Source organism: Sorex fumeus, unplaced genomic scaffold (assembly GCF_029834395.1).
Source record: "Sorex fumeus unplaced genomic scaffold, SorFum_2.1 ptg000038l, whole genome shotgun sequence".
NCBI lineage: Eukaryota > Metazoa > Chordata > Mammalia > Eulipotyphla > Soricidae > Sorex > Sorex fumeus.
In genome coordinates this window covers 13,016,470-13,035,199 of record NW_026606095.1, presented here as the reverse complement: position 1 = coordinate 13,035,199, position 18,730 = coordinate 13,016,470, and the positions used below count along the sequence as shown (strand labels likewise).

General features: G+C 38.7%; 1 protein-coding gene across 1 annotated transcript in view; it reads left to right on the top strand.

Moving 5' to 3' along the window:
• The window catches only part of CFAP95 (cilia and flagella associated protein 95), a 103,562-nt gene that overhangs the window by 73,748 nt on the left and 11,084 nt on the right, over nt 1-18,730 (top strand). The window contains exon 5 of the mRNA XM_056118780.1: nt 10,290-10,347. Coding sequence (XP_055974755.1) covers nt 10,290-10,347 — 58 coding nt within the window. The remainder of the gene's footprint in view (nt 1-10,289; nt 10,348-18,730) is intronic.

Below are 18,730 nucleotides of genomic sequence, written 5' to 3'. Positions count from 1 at the left end.
AAGTGCTGACAGACATTTCCTAACGAATTTCTCTGCCTCTAGTCATGTCCATTTTAATCAGTTTTCCACTGTGCAGCTTAAATAATCCAATTAAAATGCAAAGAGAATCATGTCCTTCACGGCTTAATTAATATAATTACAGTATTGTTTTTTTTGTTTTTTTTTCTTCTTCTAGTGTTAATGAGTGCCTGCTATGAGCTTGTCACTAAAATCAGGTCTTAATGCGCCTATTTCATTAAATTCTTATTCTCTTAGATAGATACTGCAACTATCTCCATCTAAAAGGGAGATTAGAGAGGTTAAGTAACTTTCCAAAAGTTCCTTATCTGATAAGCACTAGATCTGGATTTTAATATATGTCTGGTCTGTCTGCTTCCTTGTTGTATCTTATGTTTAAATTTATATAACCGTGCTTCATTATTCAAAGTATGTTCACTTACATCATCCACTATTCCTTTTGTCCTAACAATCATGGAAGGTCATTAGGTAGATATTTTCTTAATTGTATAGAGGAAGAAAACAAAGCCCAAAGAGAATTGAGGCAAATTACTCATTATTTAATCAATTCCTATGTCATTCCATAAGTAATTCTGGAATATAGTAGTGGAGGGAAATTAAGCCTTGGAGGATTTAAATCACTTACTTGATTATATGGTGGTAAACCAGAGACTGAAATCCACTTGGTTCATAGTTCAATGTTCTTGATGATCAGCAAGAACTTTAGATGTAGGGAACTTAGTCAGAAATGACGTGGAGCAGGAGTAAAAGCAGATTAAAATTGTCTTGTGCTTCACCTTTTTTCTCCGCCTTTCCCCCACTAGGTTCTTGGAGGTCAGTTGCTCAAAAAATAGGTCTGGTATTTATCAGTTGTGGGGAAATTGAGAGATTTGGTGTATATGTGGTTTCATGGAGGTAGTGGAAAAAGAGAAAGAAATGAGATGGATATTCATTTTGGCTCAATATGAGATCTTGAAAAAAAAAACACTAATGGTTTCTCTAAGAGTGAGATAGAATTTCCCAAAGTGGCTGTAAGCTCTCCCTTACCTCCTACTACACAAAGTCAAGTAAACTCCATGGCCTCTGCGGCCACACTTACCTAAATAATGAATGCACTGCTCTTGCTGCCAACATTTGGAATAACTCCAAATTAATTTCCTGCTTCTTCAAGCCCTTCTCAGATCCAGACTCTTAGGTGGGGTCATCTGATTTGCTGAGTAGAAGCCATATGCCCTTCTTCTGGCTACCAGGAGCTGGGTAAGAAAATGCGTTTCCCTCCTGCAGACAAAATAGAAAAAACAGTTGACCTTTCAAGTTCTTCCAGGTTTAAGAAATCATAATTCTGTGGGTTTGGGTACACCATCTTGTCACAACTGGTATTAGTGCAGCTGTATAAATTTTAACTAATACCATGACCTTAACAATAACTTTAGTGTCGGATATTTTCCTTTCTCATCTTCCATAACAGCTTTTCTTGTTCTCTGTGTTAAAACTCAAAGGTTGGAAAAGGCATCTGTGGTAAGCTCTGTGTCATGCTGGTTGAAAGTTAGTAATCAACTCACAAGCATCCTTATAGCCTAGTCTTATCCTAGTGAACTTAATGTCTGCTTTTCAATTTTCCATGGAAAAATACCTACAAACATGCTACCCATATTTCAGAGTTTACTGATTCATGTGCACTCATTAATCTAATGATATCCAAGAAAAACCAGAATCTAATTAGTTTGTTTGCAATGAAAAAAAATATGTTCAAGCATACCATTATGTCAGTTTAGCAAAATTATTCTCCCTCTTAGTTTAAAATAACACAGGGGAGCCACACGTAATCAGAATACCATACAGTGTGTTTGAAATTGGAGCAAAGAGTCCTAGGTATGTGATTACAATGATACATGGCCTCATACTTTGCCTGATTATAGTGGTCAGGAATCTTTTGGTTGGGGAGAAGTGCAATTAAAATGATCTTGGGCCAAAGGGGGTGTATATTATAAGAGTAATGGAGTACTTCATTGAACTTTTGGAAAGACTATGGAAGGCTGAGCTTCAGACACTAGGGGAATCACTACTAGGATTCCTTTTTCTTTGCTTCATTACATCCTCCTGAGAGTGAAGGGCATTACACTCCATGTTTATTTTTAATTTTTTTTCTTTGGGTCACACCTGGCAATGCTCTGGGGTTAATCCTGGCTCAGCACTCAGGAATTACTCCTAGAGGTGCTCAGGGGACCACATGGGATGCTGGAAATTGAACCCAGATTGGCTGTGTGCAAGGCAAATGTCCTACCTGCTGGGCTATTACTCCAGCCCCCACTCCATGTTTCTTGGAACAAGACAACAACTGGCCCTTTACCAGGATCTCAATTAAATCCAAAGGAGGGCCTTGACCAGACAGTGGTGGCCTGGCACCTTAAAGCTTGACCTACCAACTTTGGGTTGGAATGCAGTGGGAAACAGGGCCACCTGAAAGCACAACACAGGCTTGCTGCTGGTGGTTCCAGACAATGAATCAAAGGTGTTGTTGGCTGCTGTGAGCTGTAGAGCATCCCTGACACTGATACACTCTAACTCTGATCCCAGAAGCAAAGACCCCTCTTCATGAGCCAGGACACCTTCTCACAAGACAATGTGCAAAAGCAATACCTTCTTATGCTTTCTCATCTTTTTCTTTCCATTTTTTTTTTCCTGAAGGCCTTTTCTCTTTTCATTTACTCGGTCTTTCATTCTGCTACAACTTTAAACTTACATCAACTATCATCTATATTAATTTTCTGTATTTTTATTCTCAGAACACCCTTTTTATCTGAAATTTGATCAAATTGATCCCTTAGAGATTATTGCCTAGTTCTTTAAATTAAAGTGAGGCTCACAAAAAATTTATAAGTCAAGGGAAGTCATCATTTGGTACTATAAGTTTAACATTTTGTTGAGCCCCATTGCCTTTTAAAAGAGGTAATAATATTTTGATCTTCCAGTCAATTTATTTTGAATTCTCTCTGCACTAAGTCCATATCTCCTAATATTAAAATTTTTCTCAATGAATAATTTTCAGTGTCTGTCTCATGTTAGACTGTGATGGGAGATGAGACTAGACAGAGAGAAAGGTCCTGAGTATAGGGAGAAGGGGGTTTTGCCTCCTTTAAATGAGGTCAGACACTCCTAGTTCTGCCTTGCATGCTAGGTTGGCCCCAGAAAGCACCATTCTGCCATTTGGTTGGTTGTTACAGCAGTTGAATGATACCTTTGTACAAGAATAGTTTGAGATAACAAGTCTGTTGCCGTCTATCAGAACTTAACATTTCAATGTTATGTAATGTGTTCATTATATAAAATAATCTTTTTTCATGGTTATGAATCAATATTTTACCATGCTTTTAGAGAGTGATTTATCAAATATACATGCACCTTCAATCTTGCAAAATATTGCCAACAGTAAGAATCTAGTTAATTCTCATAGTAATATAAACATAGGAATTTAAAATTTTTTGTCACTCTAGGTAAAGGTAAAGGTAAAGGCCCTCCCATTGTTCATCAATTTGCTTGAGCGGGCCCAATAATGTCTCCATCGTGAGACTTGTTGTTACTGTGTTTGGCATACCGAATACATCACGGGTGACTTGCCAGGCTCTGCCGTGTGGGCGAGATCCTCTCGGTAGCTTGCTGGGCTCTCCGAGAGGCGCAGAGGAATTGAACTCGGGTCGGCCATGTTGGCTGTGTGCAAGGCAAACGCCCTACCGCTGTGCTATCGCTCCAGCCCATTTGTCACTCTAACAGATATAAATTGGTACTTTGCTATTTTCACTTTTCGTTTCACTAATTGCTCAATTTAAGCCTTATTTGTTTTAAAATATTAGTCATTCTCATTTCTTCTGCTATGAATTGGCTACTTAGACATCATCTGTTTGTTTTCTCTATACGAGATGTCATTTAGTGATTTGTATAAAGTTTTTATTTTTTTCTGGACACTAATTTTCTTTGTTTTGTTTTGTTTTGGCCCCATATTTGGCTGTGCTCAGGTCTCACTCCTGACTCTGTGTCCAGAAGTCACACCTGGTGGTGCTTGGGGGACCATATATGTGTTAGGGATCAAAAATGGGTCAGCTGAAAGGCAAGCACCCTACTTGCTATATGATCGCTCTGGCCCATAATTTGCTTTGGTTTAACTTATAAACACATCTTCTAATTTACCATTTATCTTCTGTTTACGGTATCTTTTGAGAAATAGAAATTTAAATTATAATTGAATCAGCACCTTCCTTATGAAATATTAGACTACTAGGCCTTTAGAAATCACATATGTACACGTGCATTTATATAGCCTTTGTGTACATATATAGAAGATTTTAATATGAATAGCCAGGTATCATTTAATATAAAATTTCCTTGCTGATTCATGAAGATGTATTCATCACACTCTAAAGCTGCACATTTAGGCAACTCTACTTCAATATACTACACTCATTTATCTGTATGTCTCTGCCCAGAAACTACATTGGTCAGTCACGAAAGCTGTATGTTAAGTCTTCATCTGTAGAATGAGTTTGGGTATCTCTTTCAAAGTTTTCCTGATTCTCCTGGGCACTTTTTGAAGTCATTTGGTATTAGGATGTGAATGGCAAGTTTCCTGAAACATCTTGTTGGCATTTGGATCGACAATGTTTTAAATATGTTAGATGGAATAATATTTTCTATTTAAATATCTATCTGTAAACATCTATGGGAGCTATTTTATGTCCTCCAACACATTTTATAATTTTTCTTCGCAAATGACTTAAAATTATTTTTCTGTTAGATAAATTCCTTTAGGTGCCTTTGATGTTTATCTGCAATTATATTAGATTGTTTTCTTTTATAGTTATGTTTCTAATTTTTTTGTTGTTAGAGCATGTGTGCTATTTTTGTATATTGCTCTTGTATCCAACAACCTTTCTACTTTCCTGTTAGTATTTGTAGATCCTCTTGAAGTTTTAAATGTAGACAATGTTATTGTCTCTGGAAGATGAAATTTTGGTTTTTCCATTCCAATTATTTATAATTCTATTTTAGTTTCCTTTTTTCTGCATTTCTAGAATCTCCAATACATCATTGATTAGAAATTGTTGGTGGAGGAGTGCTGTTGCTATTTGGAAATATTCTGGGGAGAATTTCATCAATTTAGTTTTGACTCTCATTGTTTTCTACTTAGAGTAACGCTGCCCTTTTTCATTCATTTTAAATATGTTAGATTTTCTCAGACAAGCAGTTGCTCTTCGGAGAGAGGGAGAATCTCTCTCTTGAGGCAACTGCGTAGATATTTTAGCTCAAGCGTGCCCTCTTCTGTTAGAACAGTAAACATTATTTCAAGTGGGTGAGACTGTTTTAGTTCTAGGAGCCTGAGTTTCTGGGCTTGATTTCTTTTTTTGACTTTCTTTCTTTTTGAGATACTCTGATTTGTTGTTTTTCTCAACCTGTAGCGCCTTCCTAGGACTCCCCTCTGGTTTTGCAAACTTTATTATTTTTTCTAATTAAGGTAACAGGTTTTTAAAATAATATTAGCATTCATGCTTTTGGACATAATGCTGATGCACTGCAGCTGTTATCGAAGTGCCAACATCCCTGCACCTCTATCCGCAGGCCCAGCTTACCCGCCCTCTGCCTCTCTCTCTCTCTCCTCATCTCACATCAGCTCCCTCCTTTCTAAACTCAGTTATGTTATCAGAATCTAAAATAATTTGTTTTCGTTAGCCATTGTCTATTCCCTTTGTTTCTTTATATTGCTGGGATGAGGTCGAAAGCAGCTCCTCCCATCAAATGCAGAATTTTATATTCTCTTATAACTGAGTAGCAATCCACTGTGGACTCTACGATTTCTTGATCCATCATCTGTTACTGGTACTTGGATTGTTTACAGATCCTGGCTGCTACTGTAAATAATACTGTTATGAGCATAGGTGTACATGCATCTTTCCGAATTAGTGGTTTTGTGTTTTTAGGATAATACTGTCTTTGAAAAAGCACATGAGCTTTACTGGTAAAGCAACCACTTAAGCTGGGAAGGATACCACTAGTACTCACTGGAGACCAGTTTCAAAGAGAGGGGAGAAGGAGGTCTGGTGTTATGCCCAGCAAATAAAGCAATGTAATACCTGATATAATATAGTAGTTTTTCAGGAGGCTCAGATATGTCCATAAGGGAGAGCAATGAATGCATAATTGAGGAACATACAAAGAACACAATATTGTATGGACAGAATGGTGGAGGGACACCATGGGGTATGTGTGTATATGTATGTATGTATGCATATATATATATTCAACCAACAAATATTTATTAGACATCTCATCTCCTTAGTTGGTACAACAGAGAATCAACAGGAGCTGGCGCTGGAATGAATTACTTATACAGAGAAGGTGCTGGCACTCGTAATATTCAGGGCTAGAGAAATATTACAGGGGATAGGGCACTTGTCTTGCATGAAGCTGACCCAGGTTTGATCCCAGGTCCCACATACGGTCCTCTCAGCCCTTTAGGAGTACAGAGTCAGGAGTAAGTCCTAAGTACGTCCAGGTGTGGCTTCCCCAAACCAAACAATAAATTTTAATATTGATAAAATATTTTGGATTGTTGCCTAGGAAGTGTTGAAAATATTTGATTATGTCAGGGAAAGGACAGTGCAAAGTTGTGTAAGATTGTGCCTGTTTGCAGAGTGACCAACGCAGAGTCTAAATAAAATTGCATTCAAACATGAGGAGCTGCATTGCATTCTTAAAATAGAGCGAACTAAACAAGTTAACAAACTAAAGTTATCAGAAGACTTCCTTTAGAAATGCAGGGTTGATGTCCATGAGTGAGTTGAATGTCTTGACTTTACAATTTACAAATATGTTTCGCGTTAAAGGTACAACTGAGACACACACCTCGAAATGAATAGCTACCAACTGCCCCTAGGAGGTGTCTTGGTAGGTTAATATAAGAGTACCAAGACAAGCCTGAGGTTAATTTTTTAGTATGATAATTCAGACTAAGGAAAATGGAGGTTGAGATGGGCTCTACTGCACAGCCTCCACTAGTGGGCACTGTCCAGCCAGGGCCAGGGCTCCTTCTCAGTGAAAATGCATTTTTCAGGGTTCCATCAGAGCCATTAAGAGACAAGAGGCAGTTTCTCCAGAGAGAGGCTCACACCCTCCAAACTATAACCCTCAGGCCAGTCTATTGCTTTTCCTATACCTTACAGTATAGATTTTTTATTTTTATCTTATTTTTAGATTTTTTATTTTGCAGAGGCTGGAGCAGGGGATAAGGCGGGGGGGGGGGGGAGGGGAGGATGTGGATGAGGAAGGGGGCAAACCTGCAAAATCCTTTGATAATACTAATGAGTAGAATCACTGGATCGTAAGTCCTATTTGGGGTGGGGGTAGCAATCCCCATATTGTTTTGTATCATGGATACCGATTTCTAAGAGTCTTTGTGGGAAACCAGTGTTCAAATGCTCTAGTATTGAATCCGTTCTCAGTATTTCCTTCAAGGCAGGACTCTGGTGGCCCTGTCCTCTGGTTTCTTGCTACCCTCTCCTCTCTTAAGAAGTCTGAGTCCCTACTTGATTTTCTTTCAGTGTAGACTCTGGGTTTGGCTCTTCTGATTCCTGATTGCTTGTCACTTTGATTTCCCACAAACCAATCAAAGTTTGCAATATTCTTGATCTTCTCTTGCACTAAATGCATGGGAAATTGTGTGACTTTATTTGTTTTGTTGTTAAACTATGACTTTGGAAAATGTATGTATGGTCTTCTTTTTTAAAAGTTGTAGATTCTTATTGGGTGTTGTGGTTTGCAAAAGAGGCAATGGATGACAATCATGTTTGGTCTATAGTCTACTTTCAGCGTGCTTCTCCCATCCTTGGAGGATCCTCCCAACACCCTTTATTTGGTGCTCCCTTCTCTGTCTGAGCTCCCTTTTCCCCTAGCATGTGTGGTTGGCCTCCAAGCCAAGGAGTGAAATTCCTGGTACTAATCTCGGCCCTTCTTGGGTGTTAGTCTCCTATTTTGTTACTTTATGTTCCCCAGATGAATGCAATCTTTCTATGTCTATCCCTTTCTTTCTGACTCATTTCACTTAACATGAGGTTGATGCACAATAAGAAATTCATTAAAGTCACACCTGCAATGGTCTTCAAAAAAAAATTGTAGATTCTGGTTTGAAAATCCAGAAATCTAATTTTTGTTCTTTTATTTGCCAGTGTTCAAGTTTTAATGTACTTCATAATCTACTGAACACAGATTCCAAGTGTGTCTGCCACCTTCTCCTCCCACCACACCCACCAGAGTTTCTGCTGAATAGAATTAGAGACCAATAGAGATATAAACCAATACTTACGTAGGAACCAAGTATTTGCATTTAACAAATTCCCAGCTGATACTAATGCATCTACTCAGGAAAACCACAACTCAACAGTTCATCAGGAACTGGTGTTTACCATCAGCAAAATAGCACTTGTATCCAAATTCTGAGCTGGACTTTCTTCTTCTTAGAAGATTTAGCTGTTGCTGTTACTATTGAATTCTTACTTTCCCAGAAGTTTAGATATGCTTTAAATATTTTAAGGTAAAGGTAAAGGTAAAGGCCCTCCCGTTGTTCATCGATTTGCTCGAGCGGGCCCAGTAACGTCTCCATTGGAGACTTTGTTGTTACTGTGTCTGGCATATCGAATACGTCACGGGGAGCTTGCCAGGCTCTGCCGTGCGGGCGAGATACTCTCGATAGCTTGCTGGGCTCTCCGAGAGGGGTGGAGGAATCGAACTCGGGTCGGCCATGTTGGCTGTGTGCAAGGCAAACGCCCTACCACTGTGCTATTGCTCCAGCCCTTAAATATTTTAAATATTTAAATTTACTTTTACCCAATGTTTAGCTATGCTGTTTTCAGGGAATTTTCTTTAATTATCTGAGTCCTATCATTGCTAGGAACAGAAGTGCAATTTAATTTCTCATAGGAGAATAATTCCCCTTCCCCCCCCCCATCCTGACTCCATAAAGAAGGTTTTTTTTTTTTTAGGTTTTTCTAGGTTAATGGCTGGAATTTCTCTAATTCTAAGAGTTAGAGAATCAGACTTTAAATAGGATTTGAGTTCTTTGCCTCAGGTGAACCCAAGACTTGTCTCTTACCCTTGTTCAGTTCAAACTTCAACCTTAGGAACTTCATTTATGGCCTCCCAGACAAAAGAATATTTTTCATTTCTAATCTTCTGGAGTTTTCCTGGTGTGCTTGGATAGATGTATAGTCTAGGGAAGAAATACGCATCTCATCCAAAGTTTCTGGGTTATCTAATAGGAAGGCAGTTGGGAAGCCAATAATCTCAGTCCATCTGGTTGTCTTTTATTACTTTTTATTTGTGATCAGCAAAGTACATGTGGCATGGGGTATAAAAATTGAGAGTCTAGAATGAGGCATGAAAGAGAATCCCCTAAATCAGAAATGTTTAGGGTCTCCTACCCCTGAATTCAGAGACTTGGGGCTTTGGTATCATATCGTATCTCTAGTACAGGCGAGCAGTGGGTACTGTGAATTGGCACTAACTGAGGGAAGCACATATGACCTGTTGTACCATAGTGTGCCATTCTAGTATAAATAAAAGACCTGGCATAGTAGTGGGTTTATTTATTTACTTGTTTATTTTTAAAAATAGAGCTAATTCTCCTTGAAACACCTTATTTTATTTTAAAATATTTTATGTTTTATTTTGGGCTGGAGCGATAGCACAGTGGGTAGGGCATTTGCCTTGCTTGCGGCCTACCTGGCCGACCCAAGTTCAATTCCTCCACCTCTCTCAGAGAGCCTGGCAAGCTACCAAGAGTATCTTGCCCACACAGCAAAGCTACCCTTGATGCATTCGATATGCCAAACACAGTAACAACAAGTCGAAGGAGACGTTATTGGGCCTGCTCAAACAAATTGATGAACAACTGGAGGACAGTGCTACAGTGCTATGTTTTATTTTGTTTTTTCATTTTTGGACCACACTTGGTTGTGCTAAGATCTTACTCCTGACTCTGTGCTCAGGGACTATTTCTGGCTGTGTTCAGGGGACCATATGGGGTGCCAGGGTTGAACTTTGGTCTACAATATGCAGGACAAATACTTTACCCATTGTACCATTGCTCAGGTCCTGAAATGCTTTTATTTTATATTAGGAATATACCACTGAATTTTAAGAAATTCCTCTTTTTATTTATTTTATATTAGGAATACACCACTAAGTTTTAAGAAATATCTTTCTTTTTGGAGTTGCTCTTTTCTCAGTTGTTGATATTTTCTTCTTAGGTGTAATTTGACAACATATGCTGAAGAATATGCTGCGCCATATAATTACCAGCCACACGTAAGTAAGAGAGGGTTGAGATTCCCGAGTCTATTCATGTGCTTCAAATGAGTTTTTTTCACATCTAGTATAAATAGCCAAACTTGGCTGGAGCGATAGCACAGTGGATAGGGCGTTTGCCTTGCACGCAACCAACATGGCCGACCCAAGTTCGATTCCTCCACCCCTTTTGGAGAGCTCAGCAAGCTACCGAGAGTATCTTGCCCGCATGGCAAGCTACCCGTGAGGTACTCAATATGCCAAACACAGTAACAACAAGTCTCACGATGGAGATGTTATTGGGCCCGCTCGAGCAAATCGATGAATAATGGGAGGACTGTGACCGTGACCGTGGAAAGAAAGGAAAAATTGCTCAGATTGCTGCTATTTTATATTTATTTGTAGACATTAACCATCTGATAAAGACAGTATATATTTTATTATCATACAATTTTTTTTTATTAGTTTGGGTCCACATCCAGTAGTACTCAGGACTGACTCCTGGCTCTGTTCTCAAATACTCTTCCTGGCAGGGCTCAGGGGACCATATGTACTGAGGATTGAATCATCTTTTATTTTTATAATAGTATCTTTCTTTTTAGGAAAATTAAATATTTAATTTAGGAGAACTTTCAGGAAAAACGAAGCAATTGGAATGAACAAAGCCATTAAGTGAGAAAATTGAATACAAAATAAATTTATCAAAGACTAAATCTAAGTTCATATCTACAGTGTTTATTAAGCTACATAAAACAGAAGAAATTAAGACAAAAATTAAAACGTACAAACTTCTATAGCAACATATATGTTAAATATGTATACAAATATATTTAAATTTGTGTGTGTGTGTGTGTGTGTGTGTGTGTGTGTGTTGGGCTACACCTGGCAGTGTTAGGGCTTACTCTTGACTCTGCACTCGGGGATCATTCCTGGTTGGTGTTCTTGGAACTAATATGAGGTGCCAGGGATTGAACCAGGGTCGAAGGCATGCAAGGCAAGCACACTACCCACTGATCTATTGCTCTGTCCCCTATATTTCAGTATGGAAAGTTCTACTGAGGTATTAGTACATAGTTTCTGAAAATGACTGACTGCCCTGTTTGCACAGGCCATTTTCTCAGTAAGAAGTGAGTAGTCCTCTATCTTTAGAACCTGGATTATCAGCTGACTGATTTGATTAGTAGAACATGAGAAAAGTGATCACGTGTCAGTTTTAGGTCTGGCATTTAGAAGAGTGCTTTCAATTCTTGAAGCCCTGAACAAAATGTAAGAAACCCACTCTGCTGGAGGAAGAAGCCACGAGGATGTACCTTTGAAAAATGTAGTTTGTGATTGGGAAAGTTAGCCTGGACGTACAGTCCAAGTAAATCTAACCTTCAGGTCCCCCGGCCATCTGATTGTACCAGTGAGAGGATTCAAGAAGATAATAGTAGATAAATTGTTTTTTGTATTTACAATGTGTTGAAATGTAAACCTAAAGATAACTGAGTCAGAAATCTCAAAAAAAGAGGAAATGACCTTTTAACAGACTGGAAAGCTAAATCAATTATAAATTAAATCTATAAATGTAATTGTAGTAAAAAACACAGTGAATTTTTTTTTTCAGTGAGAACATTAACATTCAGTTGTTTGAAAGAATAAATAGATGAGCATCATCAAAAGTTTTGGAAACAGGGCCAGAACGATAGTACAGTGGGTAAAGTGCTTGTCTTGCACACAGCCAAGCTGGGTTCTATCCCTGGCATCCCATATGGTCCCCTGAGCCCTGACAGGAATGATTCCTGAGTGCAGAGCCAAGAATTATTCCTTGAGCACTGCTGGGTGTAGCCCACTCCTCATCCCTGCCCCACCAGACATGCGCGCGTGTGTACACACACACACACACACACACACACACACACACACACACACACACACAACCCCAAATCAAAGTGTTTGGAAACAGAGACAAAACCAGTATGGAGAAGTAAAAGGTTTGTGACAATACCTTTCCTATATGTTATATTCTTTTTTTTTCTCATTAAAGTAGCATTCAAGTCGGAGAAAAAAATAAAGGAATCATATCTTTAATATTTGTGGTGGATAAGGTGAAGCTTATAACAAACATATGCAGACATGAAGCCATATTCTGAAAAGTTATAAGATATTGTAAACAGATGATAAATAAAATTTTAAATAAAAATGAGATGGCTTATGTAAAAAGAGCTTATATATATGTTAGCAGGGAAAATGTTAAGACTCTAGACCAGTGAACAAAGGTCATATGTGCACTTTACAAAGTAGAAAATATAATGAACTAGCTAAATATAAACTCGGGAAATACCCAACTAAAAATAATAAAATATCAGGAGACAAAGAGATTATAGAGTGGGTAAGGCACTTGCCTTGTGTGTGGTTGACCCTGGTTTGATCGCTGGCATCTCATATGGTTCTCTGATTACCACCAGGAATGATTCCTTAATGCAGAGCCAGTACTAACCCCCGAGCATCACTGGGTGTTTTAACTTTTCTTTCAAGATATTTGGCAATACATGTTAAGATGGGGCTGGAGCGATAGCACAGCGGGTAGGGCGTTCGCCTTATAAGCGGCCAACATGGCCGACCCGAGTTCGATTCCTCCGCCCCTCTCGGAGAGCCCGGCAAGCTACCGAGAGTATTCGATATGCCAGACACAGTAACAACAAAGTCTCCAATGGAGACGTTACTGGGCCCGCTCGAGCAAATCGACGATCAACGGGAGGGCCTTTACCTTTACATGTTAAGATGCTATTTTATTTGTAGTTCTCTTTCCTAGAATATTTCCTGAAGGATAACCCAAACTGGGACAAAATTTATATACAAAAATATTAATTACTGGATTATTGATAATGGCAAACATAGAAAGTACCTAATGTTTTACTATTGTCACCGTCACTGTCCTCCCGTTGCTCATCAATTTACTCGAGCGGGCCCAGTAACGTCTCCATTGGAGACTTTGTTGTTACTGTGTTTGGCATATTGAATACATCACGGGTAGCTTGCCAGGCTCTGCCGTGCGGGCAAGATACTCTTGGTAGCTTGCTGGGCTCTCCGAGAGGAGCAGAGGAATCGAACTCAGGTCGGGCATGTTGGCTGCATGCAAGGCAAATGCCTTACCACTGTGCTATCGCTCCAGCCTCGATTCCGTGGGTGGTGGTGCATGTTTTACTATTAGATGTAATTATATATGTTATAATCATAAGAAGATATTGTGAAGTCTTTATGTGTCCTGTAGGTAGTATTTAATGGCCTGATATTTATGGTAACAAAATATTAAGTTAGTGATACTTCATAATTATTTTATGTAATCTATATAAAAATCTAGAGAAAAATGGAAGAAACTATTAAAATACCAGGAAACTTATCTACTGAATAGTGAAATTCAGATTTACAGTATTGTAGAATTTCCAGCACGAGACGACTGCACTCAGTTGTGGGATAAAAAAAAATAGTATGACGCTAATATCCAAGGCCAAGGAAAACAGGGGCCAGGAGGACTGGTCAATGGTTAGAAGCTGCCACATGTGTGGGGGGTGGTATGAGCGGGTCACAGGCATTTAGAATAGAGAAGAGACTAGTATGACAATAGTGGTTAGAAATGAACACTCTGGAAAAAACCTGGGTCTTAGAAGTAGGTAAAGGAATATACATTATAACCCTTCAGTATCTGTACTGCAAGCTATAATGCCCAAAAGAGAGAAAGAGAGACAGAGGCAGAGACAGAGATAGAGATAGAGAGACAGACAGACAGACAGACAAATATACAGAGAGAGAGAGAGAGAGAACCCAATCATGAATAACCTTGTAACTCTATCTCATGGTGATGCAATTAAAAAAATACCAAGAAAAATATAATCAGAAGTACATTATTTGAAGATGCAATTCAGGCCCATTTCTTCATATATACAGGATTTGACTTTACCTTTACATTTAAAAAAGGCATAAAACTGGCAACTAAAAATTCACAGATTCCAAAGTACTAATTTTCCCGTAGCACAGATATAAAGAATGTGGGTATGTATTCTCAGGGCACATGTATCTTTAGCTATTGTGTTGTGTAGTTATACTTCAAATGTGTTAGCACTACGTTATGTCTCACATTAATAGTATAGTATGCTGTGGCTGTGATTTGGTTTATTTAGAGTTTTGTTCATTTATTCCCAAGTTCTGTATTAAAGTAATTGAATTTGAGGCAAGTTCTTAGTATGCTCTTACCATCCCCATTTAATGACAGCTTACATTTCTTTGTGTAAGATAAAAAATGTTTTGAATTATAATTCGTATTGCTTATTATGATATTTTTGATGCTGGGAATTGAACTTAGACCTCACATATGCAAAGAAAGTGCATTACTATTGAGTCACATTCCTGACCTCGAAGTGTTTTGAATTGTAACTGTGCATAGTTAAATCATAGTAGACTAGTGACTTAATCTGACACTAGTTATCATTTGCATAACAAGTGTATGATTCATAAAATTTGGGCAAAAGAATGCATTTTTCATTTGTGAGAGATTTCACTACGTAGCATAAACATAATGTATCGCTCACTTAGGCTTCTATCTTTGCAATTATGCAGCCCACGAAACGATCATGTTTATTGTTTTTTGTTCGTTTTTTGTTTATAGCAAAACCCAGTGGTATAATGCCCCAAAGTAGAGAGAATAAGAAGGAAATTGTCTGCCATAGAGGCAGGGAGTGGGGTGGGTGGGTGCGGGGAGGGATCCTGAGGACATTGGTGGTGGGAAATGTGCGCTGGTGGAGGCAGGGATGTTTGATCATTGTATAACTGAAATTCAATCATAAAAGCTTTGTAACTGTATCACGGTGATTCAGTGCTTAAAAATAAAAATAAATTAAAAAAATAAAAAATAATAAAAAATAAAAGGACACTGTCACTGTCCTCCCACTGTTCATCGATTTGCTCGAGCAGGCCCAGAAATGTCTCCATTGTGAGACTTCTTTTTACTGTTTGGCATATCAAATATGCACAGTAATGTCTCCATTGTGAGACTTGTTGTTACTGTATTTGGCATATCAAATACGTCACGGGTAGCTTGCCAGGCTTTGTCGTGCGGGCGAGAGACTCTCAGTAGCTTGCCTGGCTCTCTGAGAGGGGCAGAGGAATCAAACTCAGGTTGGCCATGTTGGCCACTTGTAAGGCCAACGCCCTACCTGCTGTGCTATAGCTCCAGTCCAAAAATAAATTTTTTATTAAAATACATAAATAATAAATAAATATAGAACAGTGAAAACAAAAACCGGTGGTACTCATGGCTTGTTCCTTGTTCTGTGCTCAGGAATCACTCCTAGTGGGGCTGAGAGGAATATATGGTATGCCAGGAATTGAACACAGGCCAGCTGTGTTCAAGGCAAGAACCCTACTTGCTATATTATTTTCCCAGTATTATTTTTCGACTATATTATTTTCCCAGCCTTCCTTGAACATACCTTAAAATATTTAGATTCATATTTGAAATTTTTCTCTGGAATCGATGCTATTAATTTTAATTTACCTTACATTTGCTTAAATGGGCAGCATTGAGAGGAATTCTAAAAGGGATGATCACCTCTTAGTTGTAGATTTCATTGGCTCCCAAATTTATATCACTCAGCACCTCATCCTTACTCCCACTCAACCTACCTCCATGCCTGGAAATCTACCTTGTTTAAGCAGCAAATGAAGGGTTCCCATCAATTGGACTGGGGGCCACTAGCCCACCCTGAATTATTCCAGCAATCCCTAAAGTAGGGGCGGGGAGAGGTATCACTCACTTTGGAAAACTCTAAGCAAATTAGGAAATAATTTCAGAGGACAGAAAGAGGGAATTGGAAGCTACTTTTTTTCTAATGTCATCTCTTAAACTGTTCATCCCAATTTCAGTGAAGGTTTTCATCAAACCCTTCTCCCGAGGAAGGAAAGGAAAGGAAAAGAGAATCCAGAGTTGGTATAGTAGAAGATTGTCCCAAAGCTGACTATTTGTAGGAGACATAAACCTTTAGAATTGAGCATAAATGAGCTGACGCAATGTTGAAGAGTCTACCGAATGTAGTCAGGGTGAGTTAAGAAAAATATTGTGCAGGGAATGAGCAAATTCTCTGTTTGGAAGATCGGAAAAATAAAGATGTAGAAGATGTCAACAGGTAAGGCCACGGTGAAGATGTGAGACAGTGGAAATTGGAGGTAACCAACAAAAGGGATGCATTAGAAGTTATTGGCATTTCAGGGGGAGAACAATTATGGGAAACCAGGGAAATGGAATGAGTTTCCAGTGTGGATTCAAAACCATTGCCTTGAGAAGGTGGAAAAGTGGTAAGCCAGGGTGTTGGCAGATTCTATATTTGGGTTTTGGAAATCAGTATGTATGATAGCAATAACTTCAGGAAGCACTATCACTGTCACTGTTCTCCCGTTGTTCATCGATTTTCTCGAGTGGGTCCAGTAACATTGTGAGACTTGTTACTGTGTTTGGCATATCGAATATGTCATGGGGAGCTTGCCAGGCTTTGCTGTGCAGGTGAGATGCTCTCGGTAGCTTGCCGGCCTCTCCGAGAGGGGCAGAGGAATCGAACTAGGGTAGGCCATATTGGCTGCATGCCAGGCAAATGCCCTACCCTCTGTGCTATCGTTCAGGAAGCACTGTCACTGTCACTGTCCTCCCGTTGTTCATTGATTTGCTCGAGCCGGCCCGGTAACATAAGCCCACTGGGGATTAATGGTCTTTCCAGTCGTGCAATAGTAGATGGGAAAACTTAGTGGGTGAATAGCAAGTGTGAAGTACCATTTTGTTTTTCTCACTAGAGCTTAGTATGGGATGATCTTTCCAGATACAGAAGCTATCTTTAAACCAAAATGTGTTAGCTTTCTCATCTAGGAATAGAAAGCTAAGGAAACTCAGTTTGGAGAGAGAAGAAAGATGTATGGGCCTAACCTGGAGGTGCTCAGGGACTATTCCTGATTCTGTCCTCAGGAATGACTCCTGGAATTGCTCCAGGAACCAGTTGTGGTGCTTGGCATTGAACTGGGGTTGGATGCCTGCAAGGAAACAGTGTAGAACTACGTTTCAAAGTTAACAGGGCATTTCAAATTGGTCACAGGGAACCTGTGTTGCATTTCATAGTAGGAAAGCAACGAGATCTATTTAGCAATTATTACCAACAAGAGTGGCCTGTCCTATCACTAGGACTCTCATGTATGTATGGATGTAGCATTGTTCAAGTATTGTTCTGTCTGTGTTGATTGAAAATCAGCTGTGTCCTGAGTCCCCCTAGGATCCAGCCATCCTTAGCGTGTCCCCTACGCTCCCTAGATCCAGATTTGCATTACCTTTCCTGAATCTAAATGTTTATGCCTCAGTGATCGCTTTCATTTAAGAAACAAAAACAAAAAAAAAACAAAAGCAAAACAATGTACCTTTACAAGTGTGTTAGTTTAAAGACAAGCATTATCCAAGTTGGGTTCTGTTTATTGAAAGGCCTCAGCACTGGCATCAGGGTTGCTGCGATGGCTCAAGTAGTTCAAATAGCTCAAACCAGTAAGGAAAAGAAGGAATAACTAAAGAAAAGGAAGAGTAATTAAGTAACATTTATTGTTACTTTTATAATTTCATAATACACTTTCCCGTTACTCTTACATAATGGAGACATTGGGAGAAAAAAATTAAGTGGAAATAAAATAATTTTATGAGTGAGACAGTGCAGGGTTAAGACACTTGCCTTGCATGCAGCTAATGTGGCTAGATCCCTGGCACTGCATATTGTCCCCTAACCATTGCCAGAGGTCACTCCTGAACTAAGAGCCAAGGTAGCCCTGAGTGTCACCTGGTATGGGCCATCTCCAATAGAAGAAGTAAAATCATTTTATATGTAATAAAATGAATAAGTGGAGGAATCTTCTTCTCTCCTGTGACTACAGGGTTGATTCATAAGGCCTGCCTATCAGAGGATTTTTTTATTTTCTTCCCCATAACATTTTGAGTGTGTGCCTGAAAGACAACCTTGCAAAAGGAGGTGGGACTTCAGTGAGGTATATAAAGTGCTAAGGACTTCTGTACATGATGCATACTGCAAATAATAAAGTATCACAGTAATCTACTTTTATTCCATCCAGTGTGACATTCCATTCACTTAAACAAACTTGCTGCCAGAAACATTTTTTTAAGTTTATACATGTTTTCATTTATTTATTTATTTTTTTAAATTTTTTTTTAAATTTTTTCTTTTTTTATTAGTGAAACACCATGAGGTACAGTTATAGGTTTACAAATTTTGTGCTTGGGTTTCAGTTATACAATGATCATTATTTTTTAAATTTAATTTAATTTAAATTTACTTATTTATTTATTTATTTTTTATTAGTGAAACACCACGAGATACAGTTATAGACT